This window comes from Psammomys obesus, unplaced genomic scaffold (assembly GCF_907164565.1).
Source record: "Psammomys obesus unplaced genomic scaffold, mPsaObe1.curated_primary_1811, whole genome shotgun sequence".
NCBI classification, from domain to species: domain Eukaryota; kingdom Metazoa; phylum Chordata; class Mammalia; order Rodentia; family Muridae; genus Psammomys; species Psammomys obesus.
The window spans coordinates 10,639-25,763 of NW_026596345.1; the positions used below are offsets into that span (position 1 = coordinate 10,639).

The 15,125-nt window shown below is 43.9% G+C and overlaps 1 protein-coding gene across 2 annotated transcripts in view; it reads right to left on the minus strand.

Annotated features, from left to right (window-relative positions):
• Positions 1-379: 379 nt before the first annotated feature.
• Positions 380-15,125, minus strand: part of Stard3nl (STARD3 N-terminal like) — a 36,677-nt gene continuing 21,931 nt past the window's right edge. The window contains exons 5-9 of one of the 2 annotated variants that reach the window (XM_055597249.1): positions 13,689-13,742; positions 13,463-13,580; positions 10,512-10,607; positions 1,761-1,834; positions 380-854 (exon numbers count right to left, since the gene is read on the minus strand). In XM_055597249.1, coding sequence (XP_055453224.1) covers positions 1,776-1,834; positions 10,512-10,607; positions 13,463-13,580; positions 13,689-13,742 — 327 coding nt within the window. In that variant the 3' untranslated portion in view covers positions 380-854; positions 1,761-1,775. Of the gene's footprint in view, positions 960-1,760; positions 1,835-10,511; positions 10,608-13,462; positions 13,581-13,688; positions 13,743-15,125 lie in introns of both variants that reach the window. The other variant, XM_055597248.1, reaches the window with a different exon arrangement.

A 15,125-nucleotide genomic window follows, 5' to 3' on the forward strand; every position in this document is an offset into this window, starting at 1 on the left:
AGAACCTGTGTCCACCAAGCCTGTAGCACCACTGCTGGGGGCGGTTAACCTTCCTAGCATGACACATCAATGATGGAGATTCGGTCCGCCCTCCCGGGAACCCGAAAGTGAATTGGGAGAAGTGACCAGCAAAACAGTTGATGATGTAAATTTGTTCCTATTATTCCAAAGGAAGAAAACATCCAAGAAAAGTAGTAGCAAAGGCATCCGCATCCTTGGCAGGTTGGTTTGTGTGTAGAATATCAGAGCCCTATTTCAGAACAAGGTGTTCCAGGAGAATCAGACCAAATACAGGACAATAGTTTCTATGCCACCATACCACACTCTCTCCCTTCTGTAAACGCACCACTACTGGACAAATATAGAGAAAACACAACAGTCATTTTGATATGTTGGATTTATTATTTTAAAATTGTATAAAGAGCAATGTGCATGAGTTTAAAAACACAAGTGAAATGTAAGGAGTTAAAAAAGAAATACAAAAGAAATCTGAGACATGAAACAAACAAACAAAAAAAAACATTCTGTGAATTGAAATAAAAAGGAATCTCACTTACTACGAAATTGTTATTTCAATATATTAAGCAGTCTTTTGATTCGGATGCAGCACGAGACCGAGTTATTCATTATCAGGTCAGATGGAGACTCACAGAATAGAGGAAGGACCAGAGCAGGACGCAACTGCCACAGGCAGGAATGATGGGAGTGGAGGCGGAGCAATGTCCATGAGGTATCACCATAAGTAAATTCCTTAGCTCATCAACAGCCAGCAGTGAGCAGATCCACCATTAAGCTCCAGGGGAAGCCCATCTCCACCTGTCTCCTTAGATGACTTGCAGTGAGGGTTCTTCACACTTGAGAAAGAGTGCAGACAAAGAGTGAGCAGTGGTCGGAGGCCACGTGCTGTGCTGCCTGCCTGTTTCCCAACTCCATACTGAAGGCAACAGAACACACAGATGCTAAGGGCAAGAAAACAAGCATTTGTCAGGGGTCACAAAAGACTTGGCGATTTCAGCTGACAGTTTCCCCTCTTGTGTGTCCAGCGGCTGTTGTGTGCTAACTGTAAGGGACACGGGACTGTGTAAGGGACATGTCTGCTGTGGCACTGGTTGGGCCAGCAGCCCATCTGCCTGCCCTTGCTTTGTGAGCCACAATCTGTGGCCTCTCCCCTGGTGGCCATGGTTACAAGCACTGCTGCCCCGCATGTGCTCCTCATGTGGAGAGTCTCTCCCTGCGTGGAGAGTCTTAGAATGACTTCCTTGTCATCTGAGCTCACTCACCAATGTCCTCCATGCTGCAGCTCACAGCTTTTCTATCAGAAGTGCTAACACCCTTGAGATGCTTCCCTGTGGGGACCTGCAGAAGTCCCTGGGGTACGACTGCTTGGATCTGAGCTCATTCGGTACCATGCCCTGCATCCAGAAGTGTGACAGGGAGGTAACGGCCATCCCATACCTCTTAGGATCACTGATGTCAAGACATCATTAGGAGGCTGTTTGAAATTAAGCCAATGCCGGGCACAGACATTCTGGCTAAGTTAAGCTTACTTTCTTAGAAATGGGGGTCTCTGAATGATCCTTCAAGCTATGCATTTACAACCCAAACACAATGTGAATGCTTCAACCTGAATCGTTGTTACACACAACAAGCAGGACAAATCTGGCTCTTGCTGCACGCTCTGAGACACTTCCTTTGAATCTACCCAAGGAAATGCACACATGTAACAGTTTGTTGGTATAATTTCATTTACAAACACTTACTTCACAGAGCAGAACTCATAGTTCTAAAAGTGGTTTCTCACTGTCCTGTTTTTCCTCAGCTTCTTCTTCAGATCCTGAGGTAGAAAAGAAAAGGAGGATCTCATTGTGTTAACATTACACATTTCTTCACTACAATGCCGATATGAAAGTCTTTGTAAAAGAAATGTTCAGCAGGGAGCATCGGCACACAACTGTACTCCCAGCACTCAGGGGGCAGAGACAAGTGATTCTCTGTGAGTTTATGGCCACCCTGGTCTACAAAGAGAGTCCAGATCAGCCAAGGATACACTGAAAAAATCCTATCTCAAAAAAAAAAAACAAAAACAAAAACAAAAAAAAAAAACAAAAATAAACCAGAACAACAAAATCAAATGCAATAAACATGATCCATCCTCAAGAAACCAAGATTAATACACTGTCATTTTAAAATTTGACCTTAGGTTCTGTAGGGGTAAACTTCAAATACCACCTATACCTTGGACGAGGCTGAAATGGACTCACTTATATAATAATCAAAGTATTCATGTACCAAGGATCATCTCTCTGTTTTTTTTTTTTGTTTGTTTTGTTTTTTTTTTTTTTGTTGTTGTTGTTGTTTTACTTGTGTGTGTGGTTTTTAAACTTTATATTATATGTACAGGTGCTTTGTCTGTATATATGTCTGTGCAGCACAAGCAAGTCTGAACAGGGTATCAGATCTCTACACCTGGAATTACAGACAGTTGTGAGCTGCTATATGGGTGCTGGGAATTGAATCCAGGAAATCTGTAATGGCTGTCAGTGTTCTTGGCCGCTGAAGCTCCCCTCCAGCCCCACTGTGTATGTATGTGTAAGTATAAATAATACTTAATCTAGGTGATTTTAGAAACCACGACACATGTTGAACTGGGCACAGTGATGGCTCCTAATGCTGAAAGAAGGTGCCGCCAGATGGTTACATGCCCTAGGACCACTGTCCAGCTCTTCAGGACAGATAGTTTTCAGCCTTGGGTTTCTCTACTATTGAGCAAGCTGTCTAACTCTGAAATTCCTTCCTTTGGATCAATCCTAAATAAGAAGTAATATTTGTCATTAAGACGTTTTTCTCTAGAGATGAGAAATGAAACCAGAGCTACCTATTTGAGTTATATTGTCTGAGTTACATTTCTATGAAATAACTTGCAATCACTTAGAACAAATTTATATCTACTATATAACAATGTGGGAGTTATTGAAAAAGCAAATTCATAACAAATAGTTAAAGTTTGCACATTATAAGCTTGCATATGACCAAATTAAAAAGCCAAATGTATATATACAAACGAGAAATAATAGAAACTAACCAAACAACACTTACATATCTTTGAATATTTCAAAATGTGCACTGCAAAATGACGGTAACTAGTTTTTAACTTATAACTTCACAAACAGAACCCTGCTTTTACTGTAGGCAGAATCACAGTGGTGTGAAACTGCCCGCACAATTAGAAGGAAACACCTTGTGCTGTGAATGCTGCTGTTGCTCCCTAGTTTGACAGGTCAGCTCTGCATATCTTATGTAAGTATGTAGCATTCTCACAACCAGGGAAAGACTTCAGAAGGAGAGTGAGAAGACCATGCATAGATAAGGAGGTGGCCACCCTCGTGTACTGCAGAAACTGGGAGATGATGTGCTCATTGGTCTTTACAGAATTCTACTCGATAAGGCAGAGAACAAGCACGGTACGGGGAAAAGAGTGGAGGAGAATCCTACCGTTGGATCCCACATTTTAAACACGCAAACTAGCAATTTCAGGGAAATTTGGGGTGGAGAGTAAAGGTAGAGGGTCAGGCGTCCTATCCAGCCCACTGAACTGCCTGCTGTACTCAGTGGAGACTCTGATGCACTAACTACCTCCTTTCAATGACAGGATCTCAGAAACAAGTCCAGATTGAGCATATGTGCTCCCAGGTCCACTCTGCCCCGCCTGGCCAACGGCAGGAATAAGGGTTTGTGTCTTGGCATCTTCTACATCAAGCTCCACTCTGCCATGTGGCAGAGGAGAGAGGCCTTAGTCGGGAGCTTGGACATGATTTCTGTCTAGTCACTGGATACCACTAAGTATGGGAGAGTTAGGAGACTTCTGTGAGATTCTGTTCACTGGGCATGACATTTCACACACATAGACTCATAGCAGCTGTTGTTTGAGGAACAAGATCAAGTGAGTTGAAAATCCCAGCGAGGAAGGTAAAGGGGAACCAAGGGCCACTCTCCAGCTGAGGAGCTTTGGGCAGCTGATGGCTGCTGGGGGAGGGACAGACACATTTTTAGGATGTTGGCCACTGGTAGGCTGCCAGTGCCCGATGGATTACCCCTCACCCGCAAAGCCAAGCATGTAGGAGCAGCATTGATTGCACCCAGGGGATTAAAGATAAAAGAGGACATGAAGCTGGAGGCAGATTTTCTGCGATGCTCATAGGGACCTAGAGAGAGGGAGTGCAGATACATCTTATACATAGATGGGGTCTTCAAAGAATAAGTAAAATTTCCTTAAAACTTAGCAAAGTTTAAAAATCAAGTTTTGAAAAAAAAAAAAAAGGTGGGAGACATACAAAAGAGAAGTGGCATTGTTCCACAGAGAGTGTCATTTCATGGCTAATTTACTAAGTTTAACTAATTTACAGCACATCCTTTTGAGAGGAAAAAAATTTCCAAATTCAGAAATGTTTCATTATACATTCAACAAAATGCAGCAGAAATTATAGGAAGCATTATTTTAAAAATACAGCATGCTAATGATCATTTTGAGAAAAAGCGACAAAAAGAAGAGTCAAAACAAACCATCTGTGTGCTTCTTTAAATACTGTATTTAACCAGGCAAACGTCAAAAACAGCAATAATGCATTCAAAGGATACATGCAATAAATCTAAGAAAGTGAAGCATGAGAAAAAAAACAAAACAAAAAACAAAAAACAAAAAAACAGCCAGAGATTGTCAAGACGGAGTATGTTGAAAATGAACAGAGATTTAAAGAACAAGTCCTGACACAGGAAAGCTGAAGTCAGGGAGCGGCTGGAGAAGGGATGCGTTCCCGGAAAGCAAGCAGAGGGGGCAGTAGCTTCACTAGAACTGACAGTTAGTACCCGGACTGCATGGCAGGAAAAACCACAGGACCCTGAGCAGAGATAGACAGTGGCCAGATAATAGCACCGGGGAAGCTGACAATCAGGAAGACATTTGAGAAAACACTGCCCACACTTCCCTGCGTTTGTTGGGAGCCATTACCCGTATACTTAGTTGCTGAAGAAAGTGAATAGGGATCCTCTCAAAGGGCCACCTCACCCACCTGTTGATAACCAGGGAACAATACAGCAGGTCCGAATGCGTGAGTACCAGCAAAGCGAGGTCTAGAATAAACTACCGCTTTAAAGGCCTGTGTCAGACCGTAAGAAAGGCTTCAAGTCCACCAAGTAAAACTAAGTGACTTTTTTTTTAAAAAGGAAAGGGAGAATATGCTAAACCCAATCCAAAAGGAGCTGAAAAAACAACTGGCTTGCCACACTCACAGCAAATGACTATTAACAAGTATGTCAAGTGGATTCAGTATGGAGCCACTGTTTTGTTAATTGTTTTCAGGACAAATGGACAGATAACCAACATCAAGAAGATGTGCATGTAGTCCTTCATTTCTTTATATGTGAAAAGTAATTAAAATATACTCTAATCCTAAAAATGCAAGACCAACGAAACAAAAATACACTAATCTTAACGGAAATGTCTAGATGAAAACCACAGGCAAATTTCTTCATGACCCAGAGTGAAGGTAAAGAGAGCTTAGATATGTCCACAAATACACTATCATCAAAAAAAGCAAACCCATAAGCTAGGCATAACTGACATCAGCACGTGAACGCACGAGAGGACCTCAGGAGAGGTACCATGTGGCCGTGGACTTGAAGACTGGTGGCCCAAGGGCAAATGCTGCAGCCTTGGTCAGAGAAGCTTGTTTTTGCCACCAACAGAGGTAAAGGCGGACCCTCACGGCTGCTCAGGGTGCTGGGAAACAGTGTGTGCTGAGTGCTCAGTCCTAGCAAAGGCATCTACCTCACCTCCAAGGTTCAGGGATCATCATGGGGGAAAGGGCAGAGACTGCAGGACCCAGGACAGGGCTGAGGGGTGTGCACCACGATCTGAGGGATACGGTGCGGAGATTGCAATAAGGACCTCACAGCACCTGTAGCTGCCTGCACGAGACTGGACAGAAGATGGACAGTCAGTCATGAGTGGGGCTGCGGTGGCTCACCGGGCCCTGCTTTTCCCCGGCGACCTACTGAATGTTGGTGGCTACCGGGAAACGGGTAGTCACTGTCTCCAGTAGCATGGCCATTGTTGAGTTCTCCATGCTCCGGGGACAGCCTCACACCTGTGCTCACGAGGACTCTGGTTAAACCCACTTAGCAACAAACCTAAACAAGACGACATGCGGATGGGAGGGGAATTTTAACGGAGGAGAGGGGGTTCATAGCGGTGAGGGGGAAAGGGGAGGGGGCTGAGTATGATCAGAATGTGTTACATAAATGCATGGGGTTATTATAGAATTTAATCGAAAATATGAAAAAAATATGAAGTAAAAAGATTAAGTAATGTGAAACAGGAATGTGGAAGAGAGGTCAGCACTCAGGGACAGCAGACACGGCTTTAGTTTTGTTAGACAACCAAAAGCAAAAGTCTGCAAAGAACACCTCGTGTTGGCAGGGATTCACAAAAATAAAGCTAATGTTCACTGCTTGAAGGACATAAGAAGTTGAGGACTGCAGAGTGCAGCTTATGAAAAGTTCAAGACTCATTAAGCACATGGCACAGTAAATCTTTTAAAAATCCACACCCCCAGAAAGGCAATAGATGTCCAACCACATATGTATCTGCTCAGAGACCTGTTCTTTCTAGTAGCCCGAACTGCTGACTCTGACGTGCCAGCGACTGGCAAAGTGTGCCCTCACTCCCTAACTGATGCCTGCTGAACAGCAGCTGAGTGTAGGAGCCACACTGCATGAGTGTTACCAGGACATGTCCAGGAGACACAGCATCAAGGTAGGAAGCAGACACACAAGTACCTTAGAACACGACGTACAAGCTCGGGCTAAGTACAATGAACAGTTTACTGATATAATAAAATGGCCTAAAATTGCCGCTAGCCCTGACCAAGCAGTAATTCCCCAAATGACCACTAGGTGGCAGACATCTCAGACAGAACCCTCCATCCATCCTGGAAGGCTTGGTCAGGGGAAGAACTGCTTCATTTAATTATACATTCACAAAAGATGAATTTGTTTGTAGTATGGAAGGTTATATATTCTTTCACAGAGCCCAAGACACCCATTAGTCAATGACCCTGCGAGTGAGTTTTTAATGCATTGAATACATCTCTGCGCAAAGGGTGACCATCTAATTGAGAGCCCTTGTGAGAGATAAAGGGAGGAGGCCGGCCTGCCACAGGCACAGCAGGGGCATGGGCACTCCTGGAACTTTGGTGCCTTTACTCTGACTTTCACAGAGTAAATATTATACGATGTGAGGTGTTCATCTCTCCAGGCAGTTCCCTACTGCACTGGGATCGAACCCATGGTTTCACACACCCATCTGACATGTGCTTCTCTTCTGAACTATACATCTTCACTCCCAAACTCGTCTGCATCTCAAACCAGACCTGCCACGGGGTAGAGTGTTGCCCCAACTAAGCATCCCGCTTGGGTCATTTCTGCTCACTCTGCACTGTCACTGCGGTCACCCACCGAGGTCTGTGCCTTCTCTCTGTGCACGCAACGCACGAGCAAGCAGGCCGATGCTAGACTGATCAGTGAGCTTTGTGAACGTAGGATGGTGATGGTTCTGGCAACACATCCACTAGCACATGCTCATCTCTCAATTCCCATTCAAAATCTCAAGCTGTTCCTTCCTAAGAGAAGAAGGTAACATTTTTCGTTACACTTCCTTCAACTTCCTTCTCTACTTTAATCCAGCCTTCACACAGACAGACATCTATCACCTCTCAGGTACTTGTTCAGGCCCTGGGGAACAAAGCAAGCAAGGCAGCCCCAGTGTGCCGACACCAAAGTCTCAGGCAGCCAGCCCTGCTCACTCTCGGCATTATGAGACTGTGCTGGAGGATTGCTTGCCAGTTTTAGGCACATCACCTTCGGTAATGATTTCACTCTTCTCCAGGTTGGACATTCTGATAACATAAATGTAACACTAGAAAGCAAGCGCTTTGAGCATCCACCTCTGTTCACCACTACTGAGATACTTCTTGTGCCATGAACAGCTACCTAAAGGAAAACTATGGAATTGTTCCTGTTCTCTCTGGCTTCCTAACACAGTGGCAAGTCCACAAAGGGCCACTAGATGGTGCCACACATCACAGACTGAAGGCCTTTCTTGGTCCTGGAAAGCTTGATGGAGAAGAACCACTCACTTCATGGTTATCAGCCTGCCAATCTGAGCTCCTTGTTAAATCGACACACTGCATTAGCCCGGGGAAACTAAGCTAAAATAGCTACATTTGAACTGGATTATAAATTTCATTTTCAAAACAAGTCCTATGACAAAAACAAACAAACAAACAAACAAACAAAACAAAACAAAACAAACAACTGAATCCAATACTCATAATGAAGCAGTAAAGAGTTTCACTTTCAATTCTTTCTATGGCTTTCAGAGTGATACTAGAATCCACCTGTGATTTTCCCATTTCACACTGTTTTAGATCCCACATCAACAACACATAATGGGAGTAAGCTGAAGTCCCTGCAGGGTAGCAACTCTACACAGGCCTGCAGCATCCATTATTCTGACAGCTCTTTCCACCCATTAACACAGTTTAAAATGTTCCCTCTAGCTAATGTCTAGACTATAACAATGTCACCTCTAATTCAAGTTACATCCTGGGGCAGAAACAGACCAAGTGATTGCTAGAGACAGTGCAGATGGCACAGGATGGCTGAGGAACACAACCGAGAGCCCAACACCCTCGCAGAGACAGCAGGAGGGCAAGCAGGTGGGGAGGCTGGACAGAGGCTCCTGGAGCTTTAGCTAGGGGTACAATGTTCAGAACAGAAGACTATGATGCAAATCGCTTGCGGGCCTTGGAGCCCAGCTTTTCTGAAAGGCTAAGAACAGAAAAGAAGACAGGGTGAGAGGTGGGGCAGTGAGGGAGGAGGCCAAGAGAGGTGGTTTGGGCCAGGTCACTGAAGGCTTTGGGCAGAGCTGGCCCGGCCACTCTGGCACTTTCACAGACATGGCACCCGAACTTTCTGTGATGCTGGTGTACTTCTGTTCTCTGCCTGACTTGCTCCTCTCTACACTGGCACAGTAAGCTCACCTCACAGAGTGGTGGTAAGATGTGAATGAGCTCTGGGGACCCGTACCTGCCTAGTTCCTATAAAGTTCTAGCAGTTTAAAATATTTTTATATTGTATTATATGGACATAAATGTGAATAAAATAAGCATTTTGGACATTTTTTTCCTCACCCATTACAACATTTTAGCTGTTTTGAAGTGTTCCATGCAATGGCATGAAGGTCCACATTCTATGGAACCATTAACACATTCATCTACACAACGTCCTCCAACCTGGACAACCACTATTTTGCTGACTCTTGGGATTTGAACTCTCTGGTACCTTAATAAACAGAATCATGCAAGTGTTAGCTTTTTGATCTGCCTTATCATATTTCACATATTCTGCCCAAAGATCACAAACATGGCAGAGGTCAGAATTTATTTCCTTTTAAATTATATTCCCCTGGGTGCGTATATCACATTTTATGTGTCCACCTGTTGAAAGCTACTGTACACAATGCTGCTATGGTTACAGGGACTGACTATATTTCTTGACTTTGTATTTCTTTCTCTTGGGCAGACAGCCAGAGAAGCAACTGTCGAGTGATATCATGTGGAATTTGGGTGGGAAACACCAGGCTGTTTTCTACAGGGGCTCCACAATTTTAACTCTCAACTCTTGTGCACAGGGTTTGACCTGCTCCATGCCCTCACCACGTGCAGGGATTTTTAAAAATAATACATACAAGGGATGGGGGTACCTTAACATGTTTTTTGTTTGTATTTTTCCCAAAGATTATTGGTGTTGGCATGCTTTCGCACAGAACTGGCTTTCTGCTCACCTTTCTTGGGAAAATGTTTCCTCTAGACCTTTGTGCATTTTTGGTTAGGGCCTGTTGCTGCCTCTATAGTTTAGTGTACTGTTATTTTTAAGAGCTGGTTAGTGAGAAGCAAAGCTAGCAGCTGTGCAAAGGCAGTGGCGGTCAGTAAACCAAGAAACAGTATCTCTGTTTGAACTTGAATCAGATGATGCAGGCAGAGAGGTCAGGCTAATCAACAGCCAATGAATGATGAGGCATCAGCTGTGAGATGGGGAAGCAGCCCTGAGACACTTTCTGTTGGGAGCACCTAGACAGAACTGCCTCTCTCAGCCATGAGTAATCCTAGAGGAAGGCTGGCTTAGGAATGGAGGAATAAGGACAGGATGAAGTTGCCCCTTCTGCCTTTTTTCTGGGACATGTATCATAAGTTCCAGTATCCATGCCATTCCATGACTTCTGTATTCAGACCTGTCTCACTACTGTTCTCCTGGGAGACTCTTCCTACTTGGTTTTACATCACAGCATGCTCAGAGTCTGCTAAACAGACTGGAAAATAGACAGGGCAGGAGAAGGAACAAATAGAGGGGGTTTCAAAATGGACCAAAACCACAAATGGTAAGTGACTGTTTACCTGCTTCAGACTCAGGAGGGGAGTAAAACTGACCATCAGAAAGTCCTGCAGGGATGAGAGCAGCCCTCTCTGATGCATCCTGAACTAGCAGGAGTCCTGGGAGAGAAGAAACACAGATGCTAAGAATGACATCATGTTCCTGGTAGCTTCCTGGCAAGATTAACTGTTATGAAAATGGTGTTTCAATATACTAGATAAACTATTATAAAAACAGGTACTTTGAAAATCTTTCATCCACTAAGTAAATATTTCATTAATGAAACCACACACCAAATCTGTGTAAATAAAAACAGAAAACAAACAGTTTTAATAATGATTTTTAATTACTCCTGGGCTCAGTGTTCAGAACTTCAATCCCTTGAGGATTCTCACCTCTCTACAAACCTCAAACCAAACATCTACAAACTTCAAAAAGAAGCATGAACTGCAATCAGAAGTGAGCCAACATGGACAAACGGTCTACCATCTAGCCTTGGTCAGGGAAACAGCAGATGTCAAATGTGATGCCCTCATGGCCTTTTACCAATGTATAGAAAGTAATGCAGAAAACAAAGTGTCATTTCTTTATTTTACTTCTTAGGTATTTTTAAGATTATGTGTGAACACGTACATGCATGTGCTCCAGTGTCCCTGTGCATCTGCATCTGTACTGGAGTATGTACACGCGGGTGGGTGCAGGTGCTCACAGAGGCCAGAAGAAGGCATCTGATCACTGGGAGCAGGAGAAACAGGCATTTATGTGTCACCCTACTTGGGTGCTGGGAACCAAACTCAGGTCCTCTTCAGAGCAGGATACACTCTGAACAGTGGAGCTGTCTTTCTGGCCCTGGTGTTTATTTTATTTAATTTTTCCCAAAGAAAAACAAGGAATTAAATAGCAAAAAACAAATGACGAAACCTCAAGGAGGAAGACCATCTGTCCTTGAGACATTTTTGCTAAAACCAGTGTCAGTGTTAGCAACCGCAGTAGCAAGCACCCATCCACACAGCAGACGCCAGGTAGGTTTGCTATGTGTCAGTACAACGAAGGCAAATGGTGCTTTAAATTTCATGAAACGTGTGTTCACTTTTTAGCATAAACGTTAATTTATTGCAGTGAACTTACAAGTAGATGAGCACAGCCACTCGCCAAGCACGTGCCCGGTCCTGACCTCTATTCCTCTCTACAAACTTCTACACTATTAGAATAGCCACTCGGAGCCTCACTTGGGGCTCTAGACCTTCACTATCATATGTGCTTCTCCACCACACAAAAAAACAAGAAGAGACAGTTAAAACTAGAGAAACAATTAGCGTTATAGCCTCTCTCATAAGTCATGTGACCTTTACCTGCACTGCCCTTTCTCAGCACCTAATATTACCTTTCCTGATCTCTTTTCTACATGTTATACTGAACCCACAGGTGTACTTATTTATATGTAAATATTACATATAATGTATACATTATAGGCCAGGATCTACGTGTGGTAGAATGTAGGCAAGGGCAATCTGTGTTTTTTGGTTTTTTTTTTCCCCCTGATACTGGGTGACTTTGCTTAATGCTCACTTCTTTTTTAAGTGGTTTTTTTTTTTTTAATGTTTATGAATTTGTGCATGTGTGCCTATGTGGGGTGAGCATGCGCCAGTGTATAGTCAGAAGACAATTTGTGAGACTTGGTTCCCATCATGTGGGTTCTGGGGACAGGATTTAGGTCATCAGGTTTGGTGGCAGCACCCTTACTCACTGAGCCCCCCTCCAGCCTTTCCCTTCCACTGTATTAGATAGCGTGAATTTGGTTTAATCACATAACCATTTAAACCTCAGTCATGTGAACACCTCATGTTTTCAACAATGTCTAGTTTGGAGTTTATATGTAATAGAAAGAAGGACACAGAATGGCAAAGGCATCTTGGATCACTGTTTAATGTACTCTGTAAGCTCACTCTTGAATTAGAATTCTTTTTTTTTTTTTTTTTTTAAGTTGTCCTCTCTGTTACAGATATTTTTCAAATCAAACTTCATGGAAAGTGATTCTTGATTCTGATGCTTTTGGAGCTATAATTATGCTTAATTTTTTATTAAACACAAGATCTTTTTTTTTCCTGTTGGGGCAAATTGAGGCAGATGCTGGAAAAGGATCCAACGGGGGTATGTCTGAAGCAGTATACCGTTCTACACTGAATTATGATCCCTTTCCCTCCCAGAAGGGCAGATAACACTGTGCCTCCATTACAGGTTTCTTACAGATAAGAACCCCAGGCCAGTCACTAACCATACAGCTCTTAAATGGACCCTTTGTCCTTTCTCCTTAATACCCTAGCACACTGGATACCATGTGGTTATGTCATAGCTTTGTCAGACCTGAGAAGAAAATGGTGACAGATGTCACTCGGCCACTCAAAAGCACCCACTCGGCTGAGTGGGCAGAACACTGTTCATAGTTCTCCTCTGAACTCCAGATGAACCATCACGGTCCCAGTGCCAGGCGTGTGACTGTTCTATCTGTGAGCATCCTAAGCCTGCTGTATACACAGCAATATGGCACTCTGCAGAGCCACTGACTGCTTTAAAATTACTTCTTCTGCTCACTCAGAATTGGTTCAACGTTCTCTGCCCCTGCAAGGAACAGTTCTGTTCTCTATAAATGCTTACCGACCTGAGCATCATTCTAGGGAGAAAAGATCAAGGCACGTAGGAAGAAGGAAACAGTGGCTTCTTTTTGTTACTTTATGAATGTCTGTTCAAACAATGGCCGTACCCTCTCGGGGAAGCCTGGTCTGGCAGCCAGAGAGAAGAGCCACTCTGAGTCACTATGCTCTCACATCTCCAGCCACTTTCCTGTCAACTCTGACACAGCCACTGAAGCACATGTAACCAGCTGCCTGAAGCTTCTCTCGCAGTAAGAAGCCACATCAGTTCCCCGCAGTGTAATATGTGAAAGCCTGGGAGGCCAACAGTGACAGAAACTTACTGTTTTCTTCTTCTGCTTCTTGAGGTAACACTTTGAAATCCAGGAACCACGTCTCAATCCAGGCAAGGATGAATGAAATGATGGGCAACACATAGCCAAATGCCCCTTGAGAGAAAAGCTAGAGAACGGGAGGTGTTGAGAGAAAGCAGTCACCATCAGCTCACATGGGAAGGAGGGCTTCATCATGGCAGACAGTAATGGCACAGGGAAGGAGAGCCACACCTACCTTTGAGAGGATCACTTTTGCTAATAAAAAGGCACTGGTCACTGCTGTCGTCAACTGCAAGACACATAATATAACACTCATCGTTTCATTTCACACTGCAAGTCCTCCCCACTCAATAAGAGAGCTGAGCCAAGAGCAGACAGTCCTTGAGCAAACTGTGCCCAGCCTGGAGACTTCCCGCATTGTTTGTGCTCTCCCACATACCCATTCTGAGCAAAACTGGTTCTCTGAGGCATACAGTCAGGGTATATATGACATTCCTCCTCTTGAAGTGAAAAAGGCTAATGCATTGGAAAACTTCTGTCCAGAAAAAGGTGCAAGTCTACTACACGTACAAAAGGACAGTTGACATGCACAGATGGGGCTCTCCCTAGGGTGTGAAGCTACAGCAAGCCTTTCATGTTAGGCATTGCTACCCCTGCTCCAGCTGAGATGTCAGCATGGTGAGGCCTAACGAGAGTGAACGGCAGAGGTGACTGAAGTGACTAGCAGGACGGAGGCAGGACATGTGAGTACTTGTTCCTAAGTATTAAGCAGATACACATGCCAAAGTAATTTGCTGAGAGAAAACATTTTACTAGCAGACAATAATTTACTTTAGAGATTGACACCGATTGCTCTTAGGTGACTTAGCTGATATCCCTTTCCTGCAAATAATTTTTAAAAAATCAGAAACAAAAAACTGAACTTGATACATCGGGCCTTTCCTTTCTTAGAATGAAATGAAACCAAGATGATTCTATTTGAAAATGAAAGCAGGTGCTTTAGTGTAACTCATCTGTGTGAATCTCTTTCACAACAAATACCAAGATGGCTAGTTTTGCAAACATCAGTCTACACGGAGACTCGGGAATAGAATGTCCCAGATGCAGAATGTTATGGTGTAACGTTCAAAGCTACCATGTCTGCAACAGAGGCAGGAATCAGGCTTGCTGCGATGTCAGCTACATCCTTGAATTACGACTCCAGAAGACAGAAGGTGTAGCCTGTACCCTGTGATGTTGAAGGTAACATGGGCACAGCCAGCCCTGGCTGTCTCTCTCCTGGCCAGCGCTGTTCTCATGTGCATCAGCTCAGGCAAAGGCTGCTACTGCCGGATTCAACTTATGCCTGAGCTCCATCTAGTATAAGGAGCCCAACAGCTCTGCCTTTGTCCTCTGTCTACCTCACAAGGCTTGTGGGAAGGAATGAACAACATCCTGGACATGACAAAGAGGATGCAGGCAGCCAACTGACTCTAACGTTCAGTTTCTTAATATTTACCAAAAATGAACAGAATGTACTCAGCTGTGCTAGATGTAAGGAGAAAGATTGGGGGTGGAAGGAGGGGCTGGGGGAGGGGTTCACTCATCTGGAAAAAACAGAGAAACAAAAGGAAGAGCATGACAATGGCTTTTCCCTCTTTGACACCTGATTAACATGACTTTGGACATGTTG